Source organism: Taudactylus pleione, unplaced genomic scaffold, assembly GCF_031769625.1.
Source record: "Taudactylus pleione unplaced genomic scaffold, aTauple2 ptg000758l, whole genome shotgun sequence".
Lineage (NCBI taxonomy): Eukaryota > Metazoa > Chordata > Amphibia > Anura > Myobatrachidae > Taudactylus > Taudactylus pleione.
In genome coordinates, this window is record NW_028285160.1 from 810,455 (window position 1) to 826,195 (window position 15,741).

Here is a 15,741-nt window from a genome sequence, read left to right on the forward strand (position 1 = left end):
TTTGCTTTGCAAATTAGAATAGGACAGCTTGAACGGCTTCTGAAGAATACACTGTTATGGAATGTACATTGGCTTCTGAAGAATACATTGTTATGGAATGTACATTGGCTTCTGAAGAATACATTGCTATAGAATGTACACTGGCTTCTGAAGAATACATTTAATGGAATGTACACTGGATTCTAAAGAATACATTGTTATGGAATGTACATTGGCTTCTGAAGAATACATTGTTATAGAATGTACATTGGCTTCTGAAGAATACATTGTTATAGAATGTACACTGGCTTCTGAAGAATACATTTAATGGAATGTACATTGGCTTCTGAAGAATACATTGTTAAGGAATGTACATTGGCTTCTGAAGAATACATTGTTATGGAATGTACATTGGCTTCTGAAGAATACATTGCTATAGAATGTACACTGGCTTCTGAAGAATACATTTAATGGAATGTACACTGGATTCTAAAGAATACATTGTTATGGAATGTACATTGGCTTCTGAAGAATACATTGTTATAGAATGTACATTGGCTTCTGAAGAATACATTGTTATAGAATGTACACTGGCTTCTGAAGAATACATTTAATGGAATGTACATTGGCTTCTGAAGAATACATTGTTAAGGAATGTACATTGGCTTCTGAAGAATACATTGCTATGGAATGTACATTGGCTTCTGAAGAATACATTGTTATGGAATGTACATTGGCTTCTGAAGAATACATTTAATGGAATGTACACTGGCTTCTGTAGAATACACTGTTATGGAATGTACATTGGCTTCTGAAGAATACATTGTTATGGAATGTACATTGGCTTCTGAAGAATACATTGTTATGGAATGTACACTAGCTTCTGAAGAATACATTTAATGGAATGTACACTGGCTTCTGAAGAATACATTGTTAAGGAATGTACATTTGCCTCTGCAGAATACACTGTTATGGAATGTACACTGGCTTCTGAAGAATACATTGTTATGGAATGTACACTGGCTTCTGAAGAATACATTGTTATGGAATGTACATTGGCTTCTGAAGAATACATTGTTATGGAATGTGCACTGGCTTCTGAAGAATACATTGTTATGGAATGTACACTGGCTTTTGAAGAATACATTGCTACGGAATGTACATTGGCTTCTGAAGAATACATTGTTATGGAATATACATTGGCTTCTGAAGAATACATTGTTATGGAATGTACACTGGCTTCTGAAGAATACATTGTTATGGAATGTACATTGGCTTCTGAAGAATACATTGTTATGGAATGTACACTGGCTTCTGAAGAATACATTGTTATGGAATGTACACTGGCTTCTGAAGAATACATTGCTACGGAATGTACACTGGCTTCTGAAGAATACATTGCTACGGAATGTACATTGGCTTCTGAAGAATACATTGTTATGGAATGTACATTGGCTTCTGAAGAATACACTGTTATGAATGTAAGGAGTGGAACACCAGGAGGAATGTTTGCTGAGTGAAGCTGCGCCCATTAAGCTGACTTTTTGAATTTATGAGAACTGGAGAACAAGACATGATGGCAGAAATCAGAATGTTGCTGCTATTTTGATGATGCAGTTTACAAAATGCCCAACAAATATTGCAGTTTACACTATATATTACATCACCTTTATCCTTTGCAACAGTTATTATAGATATCCCGAATTGTGTCAAATTAAATAAGTCATTATATAGACCATATCTTGAATATTTGGTATAGTTTTGGGAAATAGTCTCTAAGTCTGACAGAAGAGAAATAGATCATGTTCAGAAGAATAGAAAGGTTACGTTAATTGTAAAGGTTATACAAACTGGGCTTAGGGCCTGATTCAGACCCAGAAGCTAGATGCGTACGCTCGCACTAAGCGAATGCAAATTTTCCAAATTGACGTCATGGGATGCGATCGCTCGCCAAGGTATAATCACACCCACTTTGGCAGTGCGAGCGATCCCTCTGCGTATGCAGACACCCCTTAGCGTATGTAGAGACGCCCACTGGCACACATCATCTCCAGGAAGTGTATGAAAACATTGGTACATCGAGGACCATCAGATGCAAACGCAGTGCTTGTGATAGCCTTACCCTACCGCAAGCTCTGGGAGCATTTCAGTGTAAAAAAAAGCCAAGTGACGTGTACTATGACGCTGCCTGTTAATTATGCATGCCTCTGAAACGTCGTTGAAACACTCAGGCATGCCTGCGTTCGCATCGCCAACCCCCCCGTTTTTACTGGACTGCCCCTGTTACCACCCGCAAACGGCCTCTCCTGTCACTCATTACACTGGGCTGTCTTTGCAGGGCGAGTGAGCGGTATGCGATCGCAGTGAGTAGTTTGCGCACGAACAAAACGAAGTGTGCGCATGCGCAGAACATCGGGCCACTTGCGAGCGCACGCCTATAGCAAACGGGTCTGAATCAGGCCCCTAGTTCGGTTACAGAGTTGTTTGATGAGCTGTTAGGACAATGCAGGTGACAAGATGACAACCAATGGAGAAAAGATGATGTCACCTTAAACAAATAAGGAATTTTTCACTGTAAGGATGGTCAGGTTGTACAGTTCTCTACCATGGGGGTGGTGATTGTAGCATGGGCGTGGTGACTGTACCATGGGGGTGGTGACTGTACCATGGGGGTGATGACTGTAGGGCCTGGTGACTGTACCTTGGGGGTGGTGACTGTACCATGGGCGTGGTCACTGTACCATGGGGGTGGTCACTGTACCATGGGGGTGGTCATTGTACCATGGGGGTGGTGATTGTATACACACTAAATGTATTAAATATAGATTTGTTGAAGTAATTATTTGAAATAATATCTGCAGCTACAGTATCACCGCTATATACCATACCCTGGGAAATATAATGTTATTTGTACTAAAGATGTGTGCAGACCCCAGTGTTTTGGTTCGAAATCATCGTCGTGTTTTGGTTTTGGCAAAACCATCCTCAAGTGTTTTTAGTTTTGGTATTCTTTAAAAATGTATAAAAACAGGATTTTGGTACTTACCGATAAATCCCTTTCTCCGATTCCACAGGGGACACTGGAGTTCAAGACAGTGGGGTATAGACGGTGGTAGAGTAGAGCCTGGCACTTTAAATAATTCAGAAGTGTGACTGGCTCCTCCCCCTCTATGCCCCATCAGCCCCAGTTTAAGAACTGAGCCCGAGAGGAGACGGAGGACCATAGGAAAACGAGAAGGAGAGGACCACAGAACGGAACAAGACCCGAATGAGGGAGAACAGAGGAACCAACTGCAGGGAACATATGCAGTCACACATCCTTATAAGAAACCAAACAAAATGGCAGGTACGCAGCGCTGGGCGGGCGTCCAGTGTCCCCTGTGGAATCGGAGAAAGGGATTTATCGGTAAGTACCAAAATCCTGTTTTCTCCTTCATCCACTAGGGGACACTGGAGTTCAAGACAGTGGGGACGTCCCAAAGCCAACCTCCCGGGTGGGAAGCGCGGAGAACTTGCCGAACCCTTGGCAAAACCGAAAACCGGGATCACCAAGAACCGTAGGCCTAATGGAAAGGCAAGAGCTGAAGATCAAGTGTTGTAGAGCAGAGGAGACAATCAAGGCTCCTTGCTAAACAGCCATAGAAATTCCACACCTTACAGCGTAAATCGAATGGAATACTGCTAGCAAGAGAACAGCCGCAGATGAAAACAGCTGAACACCGTAAGCTCAGCCGAAACAGACCAAGCACGAACCAGAGTTGAACATGAGAAGCTGTATAATTTGGAGACAGCAGAATCCCAGCACTGCTGGACATAACTCATATAGTTATACATATAACAATACCAATCTACAGATACAGAGTTGATCCTGTCCACAGACTCCTAACAAGAGTATACAGGGAGCAAACGACAAGACCGAACAGTCGCCCTGGACCATTCTTGAGGTCCAACTACTACAAGGTTGGCAACCAGAGTGAAACCATAGAAGTCTCCCATAAGGATAGAGATCCCAATGACATGAGGCAGAGGCAGCTCTGAAAGAATCGAGACCACAATTCCTTTCAGAGCGTCAGACAGCAGTACAATCAACTCAGAAACAGAGGGAAAAACAGCAACTGAAACCTTGCAGCTGGAAATCCCCATACCAGACCACTGGCAGAATGTCTGGCAGCCCATCAGTTGTCTGCCTATTGAGTGGTTACTACTGCCTGGGGCGGGTCTCGAATTAGTGTATGGGGCATCCCAGGTGGAGACCTTACAGCACAAGCCACTGTGCCGACCTGAAAAGAAACCCACAGCAACAAACTCCAAACAACATCCAACATGATGGAAGTGCGTAGGCAGTATCAACTGCTGTCCTGAACATAGTATAAAAAACAACCCGGTTACCCTAGCAGTTAAAGAGCACGGATGCAACAGTCACCCAGTGAGAGCTACCAATATAGGGAAGCAACCATACAGCAAGGCTACAGAACTAGGACAACCATAGAGGTACCCATCAGGTACCTGTCAGTGTGATGAAAATATTCACAGTACTGAACAGGAAAACCAACCAGGCCCCCTGCGTGGAACATAATGACTGTCACGCTTTAATGTAAAGATGTGCATTAGCCCACAGGCGCTACAGTCACAGTCCATTATAACCCCAACAGAAGAATAAAGTGACATTCTCAATGTTGGAACTATGCACGCCAGGAAAGCTCTAAAGGGTAGAGCCTACTGCTAAAAAGAGCGGATGGCTACTAAGTCTGCAGCTAGGATGCATAAGGGAGAATAACGGCTATGTCGTGTCAGGTTGCATGAAATCGGAGCATCTTCCGAGGCAATAGTGGGGTACCGCTTACCTGTGAGCAATTAGAAGCACTCTAGAAACTATGTAGAATGTCACTGACCTTCTCCATCTCACAGCAACCCGTCACATCGGGAATAGAGAGTAGCTTCAGTGGGCTAAAAACCAATGCTCCATAGCACAGTCTTCAGTCTGGCGATGTTGCCGTAGGAGAGACTGTAGAAAACTAGCAAAATGTTAGTGGTAACAAGAAGGTCGTACTACAGGACTCTATACCTGAGCTTGTTCCATTAGGGATATGTATCCTTATATAGATTATACATATACCCCAAGCACGGTCTGCTAGAGTAAGTATTAGTACATTAACACTTATAATGGTTAAGTGCGTATTAGTCAAGAGGCGGGATAGTGAAAGAATTAAATAAGACCCTGTACTGGTCAAGATACACATAGAAATATTACATATTTGATAATGGATCCCACCAGTGACCCTTGACAATCATAGTGTTCACAATGAGGGATTAAACTTGAACCGCAGGGCCCATGATTTACTGGATACCCACCAATCTAATCAAGCCAGGCCTGACCCTGCCTATTCGGTGGGTGGCCCTAGACCTTCAGGCACAGAAGTGTGGTCTGTTGTCATTTAACCAAGTAAGCCCTGAGGATGGAATAGAATCTGGATTTTTATGTACTGATAGGAATGTACCCAGGGGCCACTTTATAGCCTCATTTTATTGAGATATGCGACTAAACAATAATATGGAGTACAGGAACCTATACAGAGAAAGGTACCTGTACATAGACATAGAATGCAATAATTATCCCAAGTAAAAAAGGATATATCTGTAAAGAAAACCCCAGTTAGGGCTAAAAAAAAAAAACAGGTGTTTCCCAATTATTAGGAAGTAGTCATACGAGGAACATGAATATATCGGTATACATACACACGTACACTTAGACAAATAGTTGCATGAGAAGTCAACATAGTAAGTATACTTGTCCGACTCCTGCACCAGGAGATCATTATGCTCTATATAATATATAAATATATACATAGTAGGAACCACAAATAGCGGGACTCCGAGACTTAAATAGTGATCAAAAAGGTATATCTAAACTATGTTGAAACAAACAGGCCGACGTTTCGGGGGATACGTGCCCCTTTGTCAAAGCGAGTATATATACATACACCTATATACACATACATTGTAATAATAATAACTCCCCCAAAAAGGGGGCGCCGTAGATATAAACTGACAGGAACAAAACTGTAACCCCAGAAGGGTGTAAGTGCCTATCTTATATACATGTGTGGACTACCAGAAGGCTCCCAGACAAGTATATGGTGCATATTAGAAGCCATGCCTTAGGGAATTGTGACTATCACAATGTAAACTGCAGAACATGACTCTAGTCTATAGAGCCAATATAATATATTATAGCCTACAGCTTCTGGTAATCCCAGCTGGCTTCCCATCTGTGGAACTAGAGGTAACCTAATGATTGCGGAAGCATAGGTATACCCACACATATAACAAATACATTCATAAATAGTATGTGTAAATCGAAGTTGTTGTACCAACCCACCGCAGCAGGAGAGTCCAGCCTCCAATTGCAGTATCTTTCTTTTTAAAATATGCAAGGTATCACATATAAAACTGATAAGAACAAATCCTACCCTTGCCTTTATGGCAAGGATAAGAAGCGATACATATATATATATATATATATATATACATACATACATACATACATACACACACACACATACACACACACATATACACATATCGCATACATGTACCCTCATACAAGGTCACAGATAACGATAATTTATCCAGGAGAAAGCGTGAACGCAGTCCCCCACTTCCACAAATTATGCAGTCGAGATTTCCGCATTTTGAGAAATCATCGGGGGTCAGCACACCCATGGTGCAATGGATGCGCCTCGCCCTGAGAGAACCACCTTTGTGATCATGGTATCTCCCCTGCCAGGTAAGTATGAACTGTGGCTTACCTCCACGCAGGGAGACTGCTGATGTGCTGTGTGTCCTCTGTAGGCCTGATATTTTAGCAGCGTGCTGTCCCAGACTGGTATAGATCCTGGGAGCCTTCTGTCCTTGCCTTATCAGGTGAGCCATTTGAGCTCCAGTTGAACCCACCTTTTCAAAGTGGGGATCAAAAGGACAACCTCAGGTCAATGAAGTATACTGCATTATATTTAACGAATACAGGCATATTTGTCATGCGGAGGGCAAAGTGACATGGACACAGCCTCTGTATTAGGCTGCGGCATGTTCCTCCCTGAGCTAGTGTCAGGGGTCCAGACACTCACTCTATAATAGTGGCGGCGGGTTGTAGAGGTACTGCGTCAATAACATCTGACATTAGTGAGTACTGATTAATTTCTTAATCAAACAGCAGCCATCTTGAGATAGACAATTGTAAAATAGTCGCAACTATCTCTACACAGTGACATCACAATGACATAGGGCAGCAGATAGGATAGTTGTGGAGTCGACAGTTTTGAAGTGCTCTCCCCTACAGAATATAAGTACATTATCTGACCACCATATAGGAACTACAGAAATGAGCCAAGTTCTATATGGACCATGCCACTACGTGACTAAGTAAGCAGGAAAACTGCTACACTGCGTGCATAATTTGTAAACAGCTCAGTATGCCTCAGCATTGTACTATAATAGAGACCAAACTAGGTTCTATCTAGATTCTACAGCTATGCACAGGGGAGACTATACACATAGGTCCTCTTCATCTATATATTTATTAACAGTTCTTTCATTGGAAACATCAATCGAACAAAACTGGTTTTAACAGACAGTATATATAAGCAGGAAAGCCCCATATATATACACATATATACTTATACATACACTTAACTCATGTAGGCATGTATACAAAGCTACCCATATTGCATTATGTCATAGGTAGACAAATGTGCTTGGAACTAACTCCAGCAGCGGTACAGTGAGTGCAGCATCTTCAGGCACAAACTTCTACCCTCTCCCTGCACTGCAAGCAGCTGCCTCTGCAAAGTTACAGACTGCCTGTATTCAGTACAGTGACAGTCTCTGCATATGCCTGCGCTGTAGTGCGCGCCAACTGAGAGGGAGCAGTAACGGCTGCCGGACCTAAGCCACGCCCCCTCACTGCCGGGAGTAGAGCCCCGGCGCTATTGCATCCGGTCTTAACCGGCAATAAACTAACCCCTGCTGCTCACCTATGGCATAGAGCAGAGGGAGGAGGAGATCACATCGGCAGCAGTCAAACACAGCGCTGTCAGACTCTTTTAAGTGAGCCAGCGCTGACTCAGCAGTGCAGGGATGTTAAGAGATGCGCCAGCAGCTCGTAGAAAGGCATTGCACAGCGCACCTATGTAATTAGACTGTCTGAACAGTCTCCCTTGATGGGTATCCGCGCTATATGCGCGGTAGCTCCGCCCCTTGTAATAACGCTAGCGGCGTTATACCAGGAATCCAGGACTGTATGAGCCTGGGAGGGGGCGGAGGGGCCGCATATCTAACTCAGTCCCACGCTAGTCAGGGGAACAGAGCTATACTTACCAGCTGCTGGCATCAGGACTGCGGCTAGGCATGGGGAAGCACGGACACAGCTTCTATATTAAACTGTGGCGTGTCCCTCCCTGAGCTACTGCCAGGGTGCCTGGGACCCGGACACGCACTCTTTATTAGTGGTGGCGGGTCTCCTGATGCCTCCATGTAGCAGGCTGACAGACGCAGCACTCTGTCAGCCTGTCCTCAATGCTTGTTGAAGCTATGAAAATAAATAAAAGTTAAAATAAAAGTAAAATTACTAAGTGTGGGCTGGAGCTCAGCCCTATGTGACCGGCTCTTCTCGGGCACATTTCTAAAACTGGGGCTGATGGGGCATAGAGGGGGAGGAGCCAGTCACACTTCTGAATTATTTAAAGTGCCAGGCTCTACTCTACCACCGTCTATACCCCACTGTCTTGAACTCCAGTGTCCCCTAGTGGATGAAGGAGAAAACAGCTAAAATCATGTCACTTGTGAACTTATTAATATTATAGGAATAAAAACAACATTAATTTCCAGTAATTTCTGACCACCTCACAGCACCTGCTATAAAGAGGGATGGATCTAAATGCAATCTAAAACATGCAACATGCGGTTTTTAGATCTGAGTGCTGAACTTGGTGAGTCTGGAGTCGGTTCTACTCAGGAACCCCAAAAGTGATCCACTCTATCTAGGCAGCTATACTTAAACTGCATTATTTTAGAGGGCAGCAGTCGGGAAGCCGACGGACGTAATCCCGACCGCCGGCTTCCCAACTGTCTAATCCTAGCAAGTGTCTAATGACAGGCGTCGAAATCCCGAATTAGGGTTAGGCACTTGGGGGAGACATTAGGGTTAGGCACCCCTAAGGGAGGGTTAGGGTTAGGGGGTAGAATAGGTTTAGCAAATACTTCCCTTGGACGATCGGGATTTTCACCCCTGCCGGGCAGCCGGTAAATCATACTGATTCCGTTTTAGGTACTGTAAACATGGGACACAGATGCTTCTGGGTAGAAGTAGAATCCAAACATTTCTACTTGTTGTGAATCTGATCATTCAAAAGTTTTGTCCATATTTACAGCTTGCTTATATACAGTATATCCTTAGAAAGAGTCATGTTCAAGACTTTTTTGTTTTTTCCAGACTAACCTGGTTGCTGTCCAAAGTCTCAAAAAGCTGCTCATCTGTTTTTATCAGCGGTGTTCCTGTACGATAGTGCTTTTCATAGGAAAACTGCAGCGTGGTCCAAGTCTGACTTATCTCTGTAAGTATCTAATCATTAGAATTGAAAGTTACTATATGCTTGTAACAAACAGAGGTGTTACATGAGCTGAAAGAGAAAAGAAAGTGGTGCAATATGGAACAAAGCAGGAGATACTTAGGGGGCTATTCATCATCACTTAAATGGCCTGTTACACATGCGGAAACGCCATTTAACTCCTGATAATCAGCAGACTCTGGATTTTTTTTTCTGCAGGAAACGCAGGTTTAAAAATCTAATGGGGTTTAAATTATAATTTAATATACTCAATTTCTCATTTTCTAAATTCAGTTTCACAATTTAAATATTTACCGCATTAATTTAAATATGTTGAGCCAACTATTATGTAGATCATTTTAGGACCTCACTTTAATCTAAGCAAATGCAAAAGAATGTGCCATTGAGCTCACTAAAGCTGGGTAGACACTGAGACAATGTCGTTACGATTTGGCCAAATCGTAACGACATATCGTGCTCCCACGGTTGCATTAGATGTCGTCAGGTTTGATATGGTGTACATCAAATCTGACGGTATCGCTTGCAGCTCCATGCATGTTAAAGAAAGACAGAACGAGGGATCATTCTGTTGTTCATTACATTGTTCTAATGTGTACCCAGGATCCAATATGTCAGCCCTTCGCTCAGTGCCATATCATTCCCAGCAATAGAGAGGCGCACAGTGCTGGAACTCTGCAAAAGGCAAACAGATTATATTAAACTCTAGGGTACATGCAGAGATCATTTTAAAGAAAATGGGCAACGAAACCCTTTAAGAAAAGAAGTACTGAGAAAGTTCTTTTAGGTTCATTAATTAGAGAGCTCCATTCTATAATAAGATTCTTTGCTGTTAATGGCTTACTTTCTCAGTGCCCATCTCTTTCACAGCTTTGTCCACAATATTCCGGACCTCATCTTCAACCTTATGCAGCTGCAGAGCAAGTAGGTCTGACAGTGTGGTTTGCTCAGTCATTGTAAATTGCACCTGTGAGGATGACAATCAACAAAATAGATTTTATGAAACATCATGTTATACAATCATCACTATCTCCTAATAAATGTAGTAGTAAATATAAATAATGCACTAGAATGTGTGGCTAGCACAATGGACTGTGTCGGGTGATAGTAATACGAACACCAAACAATTCTCATATTATACTAGAACTAATCATATACTGTATTGAATATTTGACAAAATCACATTTCGCAATGGGAACACTCAAATTATAATGTATCTAAGGGATTGGTTTATCCGGACACCAGGTTAACTGTAAATCTGTATTGACGCGTTTCATGACAATACAGATTTTACTTGTGCTACTATTTAGCAATCTGTGACTTCTTTTGGAAAACCACATGCTACTGTATGTGAGGGTGTTCTCCTCCTCATTGGCACTAACTTCCCATACATGGGATTTGAGCTTTGACCCAGAGGGGATCTTGCACAGTCTCTCCAGCTTAGCAAGTGCCTCATAATCAGGTACAGGGTAACGCTACCTCTCGACGGTCAGACACATTGATGAAAAGTATAGCCGCTTGATGCTTGATAAATTGCGTTTTACTTCTGTCCCTATGGAGATCTAAGGGGACAGAGGTAAGCAGCGGAGAAATCTCAGATTTCTTCTATGTTAACCTGATGGTAATTTGAGAAAAGAGTTGAGAATAGCCCTTTCTCCTTTCTCCTGTGAAAACCTGTTGCAGCTTAATTAAGAGGCTAATTCAATGTCGGAAGTAGAGGTGGCCGCAGCTGTGTCTACTGGCTGTTGTCTTTCTGCGACTTTATGCAAATGCCGCTACAAAGCCTTTCCCTGGTGTACATCCATGCGTATGACTGTGCAAGGACTGAGTCGCCCACCTTTCATTGTCTGTGCACGCTTGCCTGGTGTGTCTTTGCCACCATCGGCCGCACCATTAAAATTGCACCAGCCCTATGACAGGTGCAGATTTACCGTCTGTGTATGGCCTCCAAAGTGAACAATTGAGGGTCTGTGCATACAAACACTTCAGCAACACGAAGGTGTGACACTCCCAAAACACGCCCATAAGACGAGCCATCTCCATGCGTCTGTTTAGCCAACTCCCAGTCATTGCCCAGCACTTTCCAAGGTATCTCTGATACAGTGAGTCTCAATGACAAAAGCGCCTTTGTGCACACACTCTGTGTAACGCAGGCGCTGTACGAGGTTTTTCATGAACGCACAGTAACAAAAAATTATAAAGCGCCGTCAGCATCAGCACTGCTTGGGAATCAGAGTCAGTCCCTAAATGTTTCAATATGAAGTGCAATCTAAGGTGGGTAGGTTTGCACATACTATTGCTTCCCTGACTCAAAATAGGCAGCGGTGTTGGTGACGCCCTGCCTCCATGACCTTTTCATTTATGTAAATGATAAATTCACGTGGCACCAATGCCTGCTCAGCCTGTCGGGAACAGATCCACCTGAGTAGCAGAAAGTATCATACAAGCGGGAGTCTTAGGGGTATATTTGCTAAAGTGAGAGTTTTTAGAAGTGGAGTTGTTGCCCATAGCAACCAATCAGATTCTACTTAACATTTAACTCGCACCTTCTTGAAGATAATAGCTAGAATCTGATTGGTTGCTATGGGCATCATCTCCACTTCTAAAAACTCTCACTTTAGTAAATATGCCCCTTAGTCTGTGGTAAAGTCACATTAGTGGTTAAAAAAAAACTATGTATTTTAGATTAAATAAAGTTATTCCTTAAAAATATACCTAAACAGATGGCTAACCAGAAATACAATGATAACATTTCATGTACCTTGAATTTTTGTGCCATGATGCAATTAGATACTATTGGCAACAGCTACTATCTTTATAAATAGCACTAGAATTACATAGGGCTTGATCAGAGTCGCAAGCAGACACAGACGCATCTGCGTCCTATGCTAATGCTGCTCCAGAGTTTCTTAATACTGAGACGCCATCTTGCAGAGTCTTGCGGTGGTGCAGTTTCGACTCGTGCGCACCGTGGAAACTTGCACCGGCCCTAAGGCAAGTGCAGTTTCTCCATCTGGCCACGGCCACCTGTATGACCAGCTGTGCGTCTTTGGATGCAGCCATTTACAGCGAAACACCCGCATCTGCTTAGTGCTCGCCCCGTTTACTGTTTGCGTGAATATCTGCCTAGCCTGTGACCATAGTCTCTACTAAATATCAGGAATGCCAGAAACCTTTGTTGCAATCATAAGCTGGTGCCAGTGTCTATCTCGAATAGCTGGGTTCTGTAGATCAGTTACAGCTCGCAATGATGTAATCAGGTTTTTCATGGTCATATCCAAGCCTGTATACGCATCCCAGGAGCGGACCTGTTTGTCCAATGACCAGATTTCCTGCATAACATTGATCAAACAGTTAAAAGAAAAAATAATGATATATATATTTATATATATATATATATATATATATATATATATATATATATATATATAAATATATATATATATATATATATATATATATATATATAGATATATAAATATATAAAATAGATTACACAGACACACACACAGTACAGTATGATATATCTATCTGGTGTGCTTGGGATGACTGAAATTCTAGATAAGGTTTTTTTCCATGACAACATGTATGACATCTATTAACATGTATTTAAAAATGACCCCTTCAAAGCTCCGTTTAGGTGACTATGGAAGGAAGGGGTAAGAGACGTTCCAGACTAACATCTTTTCAAGCTTAAGGTCCCATCTAATAATGAGTGATATTCTTGTTATCACTCATTACTAATCTTAAGTGGTGCTCCAACCAATGAGCTCCTGTCATTTTTCAAAACACAGATTTTAAAATGACAGAAGCTGATTGGTTGTAGCACCTTTAAGATTAGTAAGGAGCAGTGACGTGCGGTGAGGTAAATGGCTGGGGAGGCACTGGCTAGTATCAAAGACAGATATACAGGTATATATATGAACATGGGCATTATACAAAGGTGCAGCAGTGTATAGTGCTGGAAATTTGGAGTGTTTTGATTAGGGATGTCTGGAAAATGTAGACAGGGGAGGACCTGTCATACACTTTTTACTCCAGAGTTTTGACTATAAAAATTATTAGAATACAAAAAAGATATTTATAATACTTTCAAAAAATGATCCTTAAAAGTATGACAGGAAAAGGCTCTGCATCACCTGAACGCACATCACTGGTAACGAGTGATATCAAGCACATCACTTGTTATGAAATTGGGCCCTTAATTAATTTATATTGGCTGGAATCTTCTTTTAAATGTATAAGGCAACGTTGTTAAAATAACTTTACACGTGTCTTATTTTATACCAGGTATCCCCTGACTCTATACAGCTAAAAATAAAAATCAAGCACATACGTAGATTAAAGTGGCCAAAACATGTGGTGGCCAATTGTCATAGTCTGCTAATTTCCAGATTTTAGACTAATTTTCGAATTTGATCACACATAAGGAGCGGGAAAGAGCATGGAGAGCTAGTCAATCAGTGATATGGCGCAATAACACGATCACACAGGCTTCCTCCGGGCCCTGTCTAATAAAAAGCTAACCATTATTGAATGGACAGTGTGATATTTTTGATGTCGCACAATCGCAGACTTGCCACTGCAGGACTAATATACTTACAAAAATGCCAAAGTAGCTACCACCAGTCCCACTAAGAGATCAGGCTAATCAACATAGATGGACAAACAGATGTATAAATCCTCATTGTGTTAAAACAAATAAAACAAAAAGGTAAGCGATCTTTGTATAAAACCAACATTCTAAACAAAAACTTAAATTCAACAAAACTAGAATATATTGAAAAGCTATTGGTGAATCTAGATAATAAAAGCCAAGTTTCAAACTACCTAAACCTCAAATTTCCGCATATACGTCCATAATACAGAATAATCATATTGTACTTTAATTCTTTGTGCATATTGCACTGCAGAACAATATTTTTTTGTAAAGCATTTTACAAAAGTGACAGCTGTGGAACTCGCCTTTGAAAACCTTCTGAGCTCAACATCCATCTGTTCCACGTTAATCTGCCTCCACTGCGTTTTAACCCAATCAGTGATGCTGGACTGTAAAACAAAAGATAAAATGTGCGGTAATCACCTGTTCAATTATTTACATGCCAACACATACCAAATTCCACATATTGCTCCCAATAATATATCCACTAACCCTAATATCGCATTCAAGTAACGTCAACTCACCTCTGCTTAGTCTTTCACAAATTAAACAAAATAGCTGGTTACAAATAAAAGTCCATCTTGTTTTAGTAACAATCACATCTATAGCAATTGTGTGCCCATGTGACTGCTCTGGGGCACAGCAGCATCATATGTGGCCCTATGTGGTCAATCCACGATGTAAGCCTATGAGACAGATTGGCATTGCTGTGTTGGGTGTTAGTTTCTATGATTACTGGGGGGGTTGGCGAGATAGCCGTGAAATGTAACTAGATGCTTCCTTCAATCCTTTTCTATGAGAGCCAATAATTACTAGTTATTCCTCCCTTTCAACAGACAACTACCTCTTAAATTGTGCAGTGTATTTATTATTAACCCACCTTACTGTTCTACATAATCAAGAATGGCTGAAAAAGCGACCTGTTTACGGCCCCTATTTATCACAATCCACATTTGAAATGCGTTTCTGATGTGAAAAAAATTGCAGCTTCTCACATTGCAAATTTCAAATATGTTGCAAGAACTTATCAAAATCCTGGTGCTGAGGCAGAGCTTGCGGAAAGATCCGTCCTGGCGAGTAAGCAGCACACAGCTTTCCGCACTTGTTTGTGGTTGCATCCGGCTGTCACAATTCTGAAAGCCTTTATATGCTGGCAATTGGTCTGTGCATGCGCTGGATTTACACCAGGCACGCACAGTAGGTCAATATCAGTGTCCAGCATCAGCAGAGCCTGCACCAGGGCATTAGGGACTGACTGAGGACAGCAGCATACGGACTGACAGGCTCTCTCAAAGGAAAGTTAATTTTAACTTTTTTACGTTTTTTAATTAAAAAAAATGTAAATAAGACACATGTAGCAACATGACGCATAATAAACTTAAAATTAAAGATTCACAGCTCCATCGTGATAAAACGCATTGGATAGATGCGCTGTTAGCTTTTTTCAGATCAGCTAAATTTTTCATACAAATTGTTGGA

The 15,741-nt window shown here is 41.8% G+C and overlaps 1 protein-coding gene and 1 non-coding gene across 2 annotated transcripts in view; both read right to left on the reverse strand.

The window, feature by feature from the left end:
- Positions 1–15,741, reverse strand: part of DNAH11 (dynein axonemal heavy chain 11) — a 361,565-nt gene that overhangs the window by 233,214 nt on the left and 112,610 nt on the right. The window contains exons 22-25 of the mRNA XM_088457375.1: positions 14,568–14,651; positions 12,776–12,934; positions 10,447–10,569; positions 9,476–9,598 (exon numbers count right to left, since the gene is read on the reverse strand). Coding sequence (XP_088313501.1) covers positions 9,476–9,598; positions 10,447–10,569; positions 12,776–12,934; positions 14,568–14,651 — 489 coding nt within the window. The remainder of the gene's footprint in view (positions 1–9,475; positions 9,599–10,446; positions 10,570–12,775; positions 12,935–14,567; positions 14,652–15,741) is intronic.
- Positions 6,610–6,774, reverse strand: LOC148476975 (U1 spliceosomal RNA). The gene has a single exon (XR_015872583.1). It is a non-coding gene; the product is annotated as a U1 spliceosomal RNA (small nuclear RNA).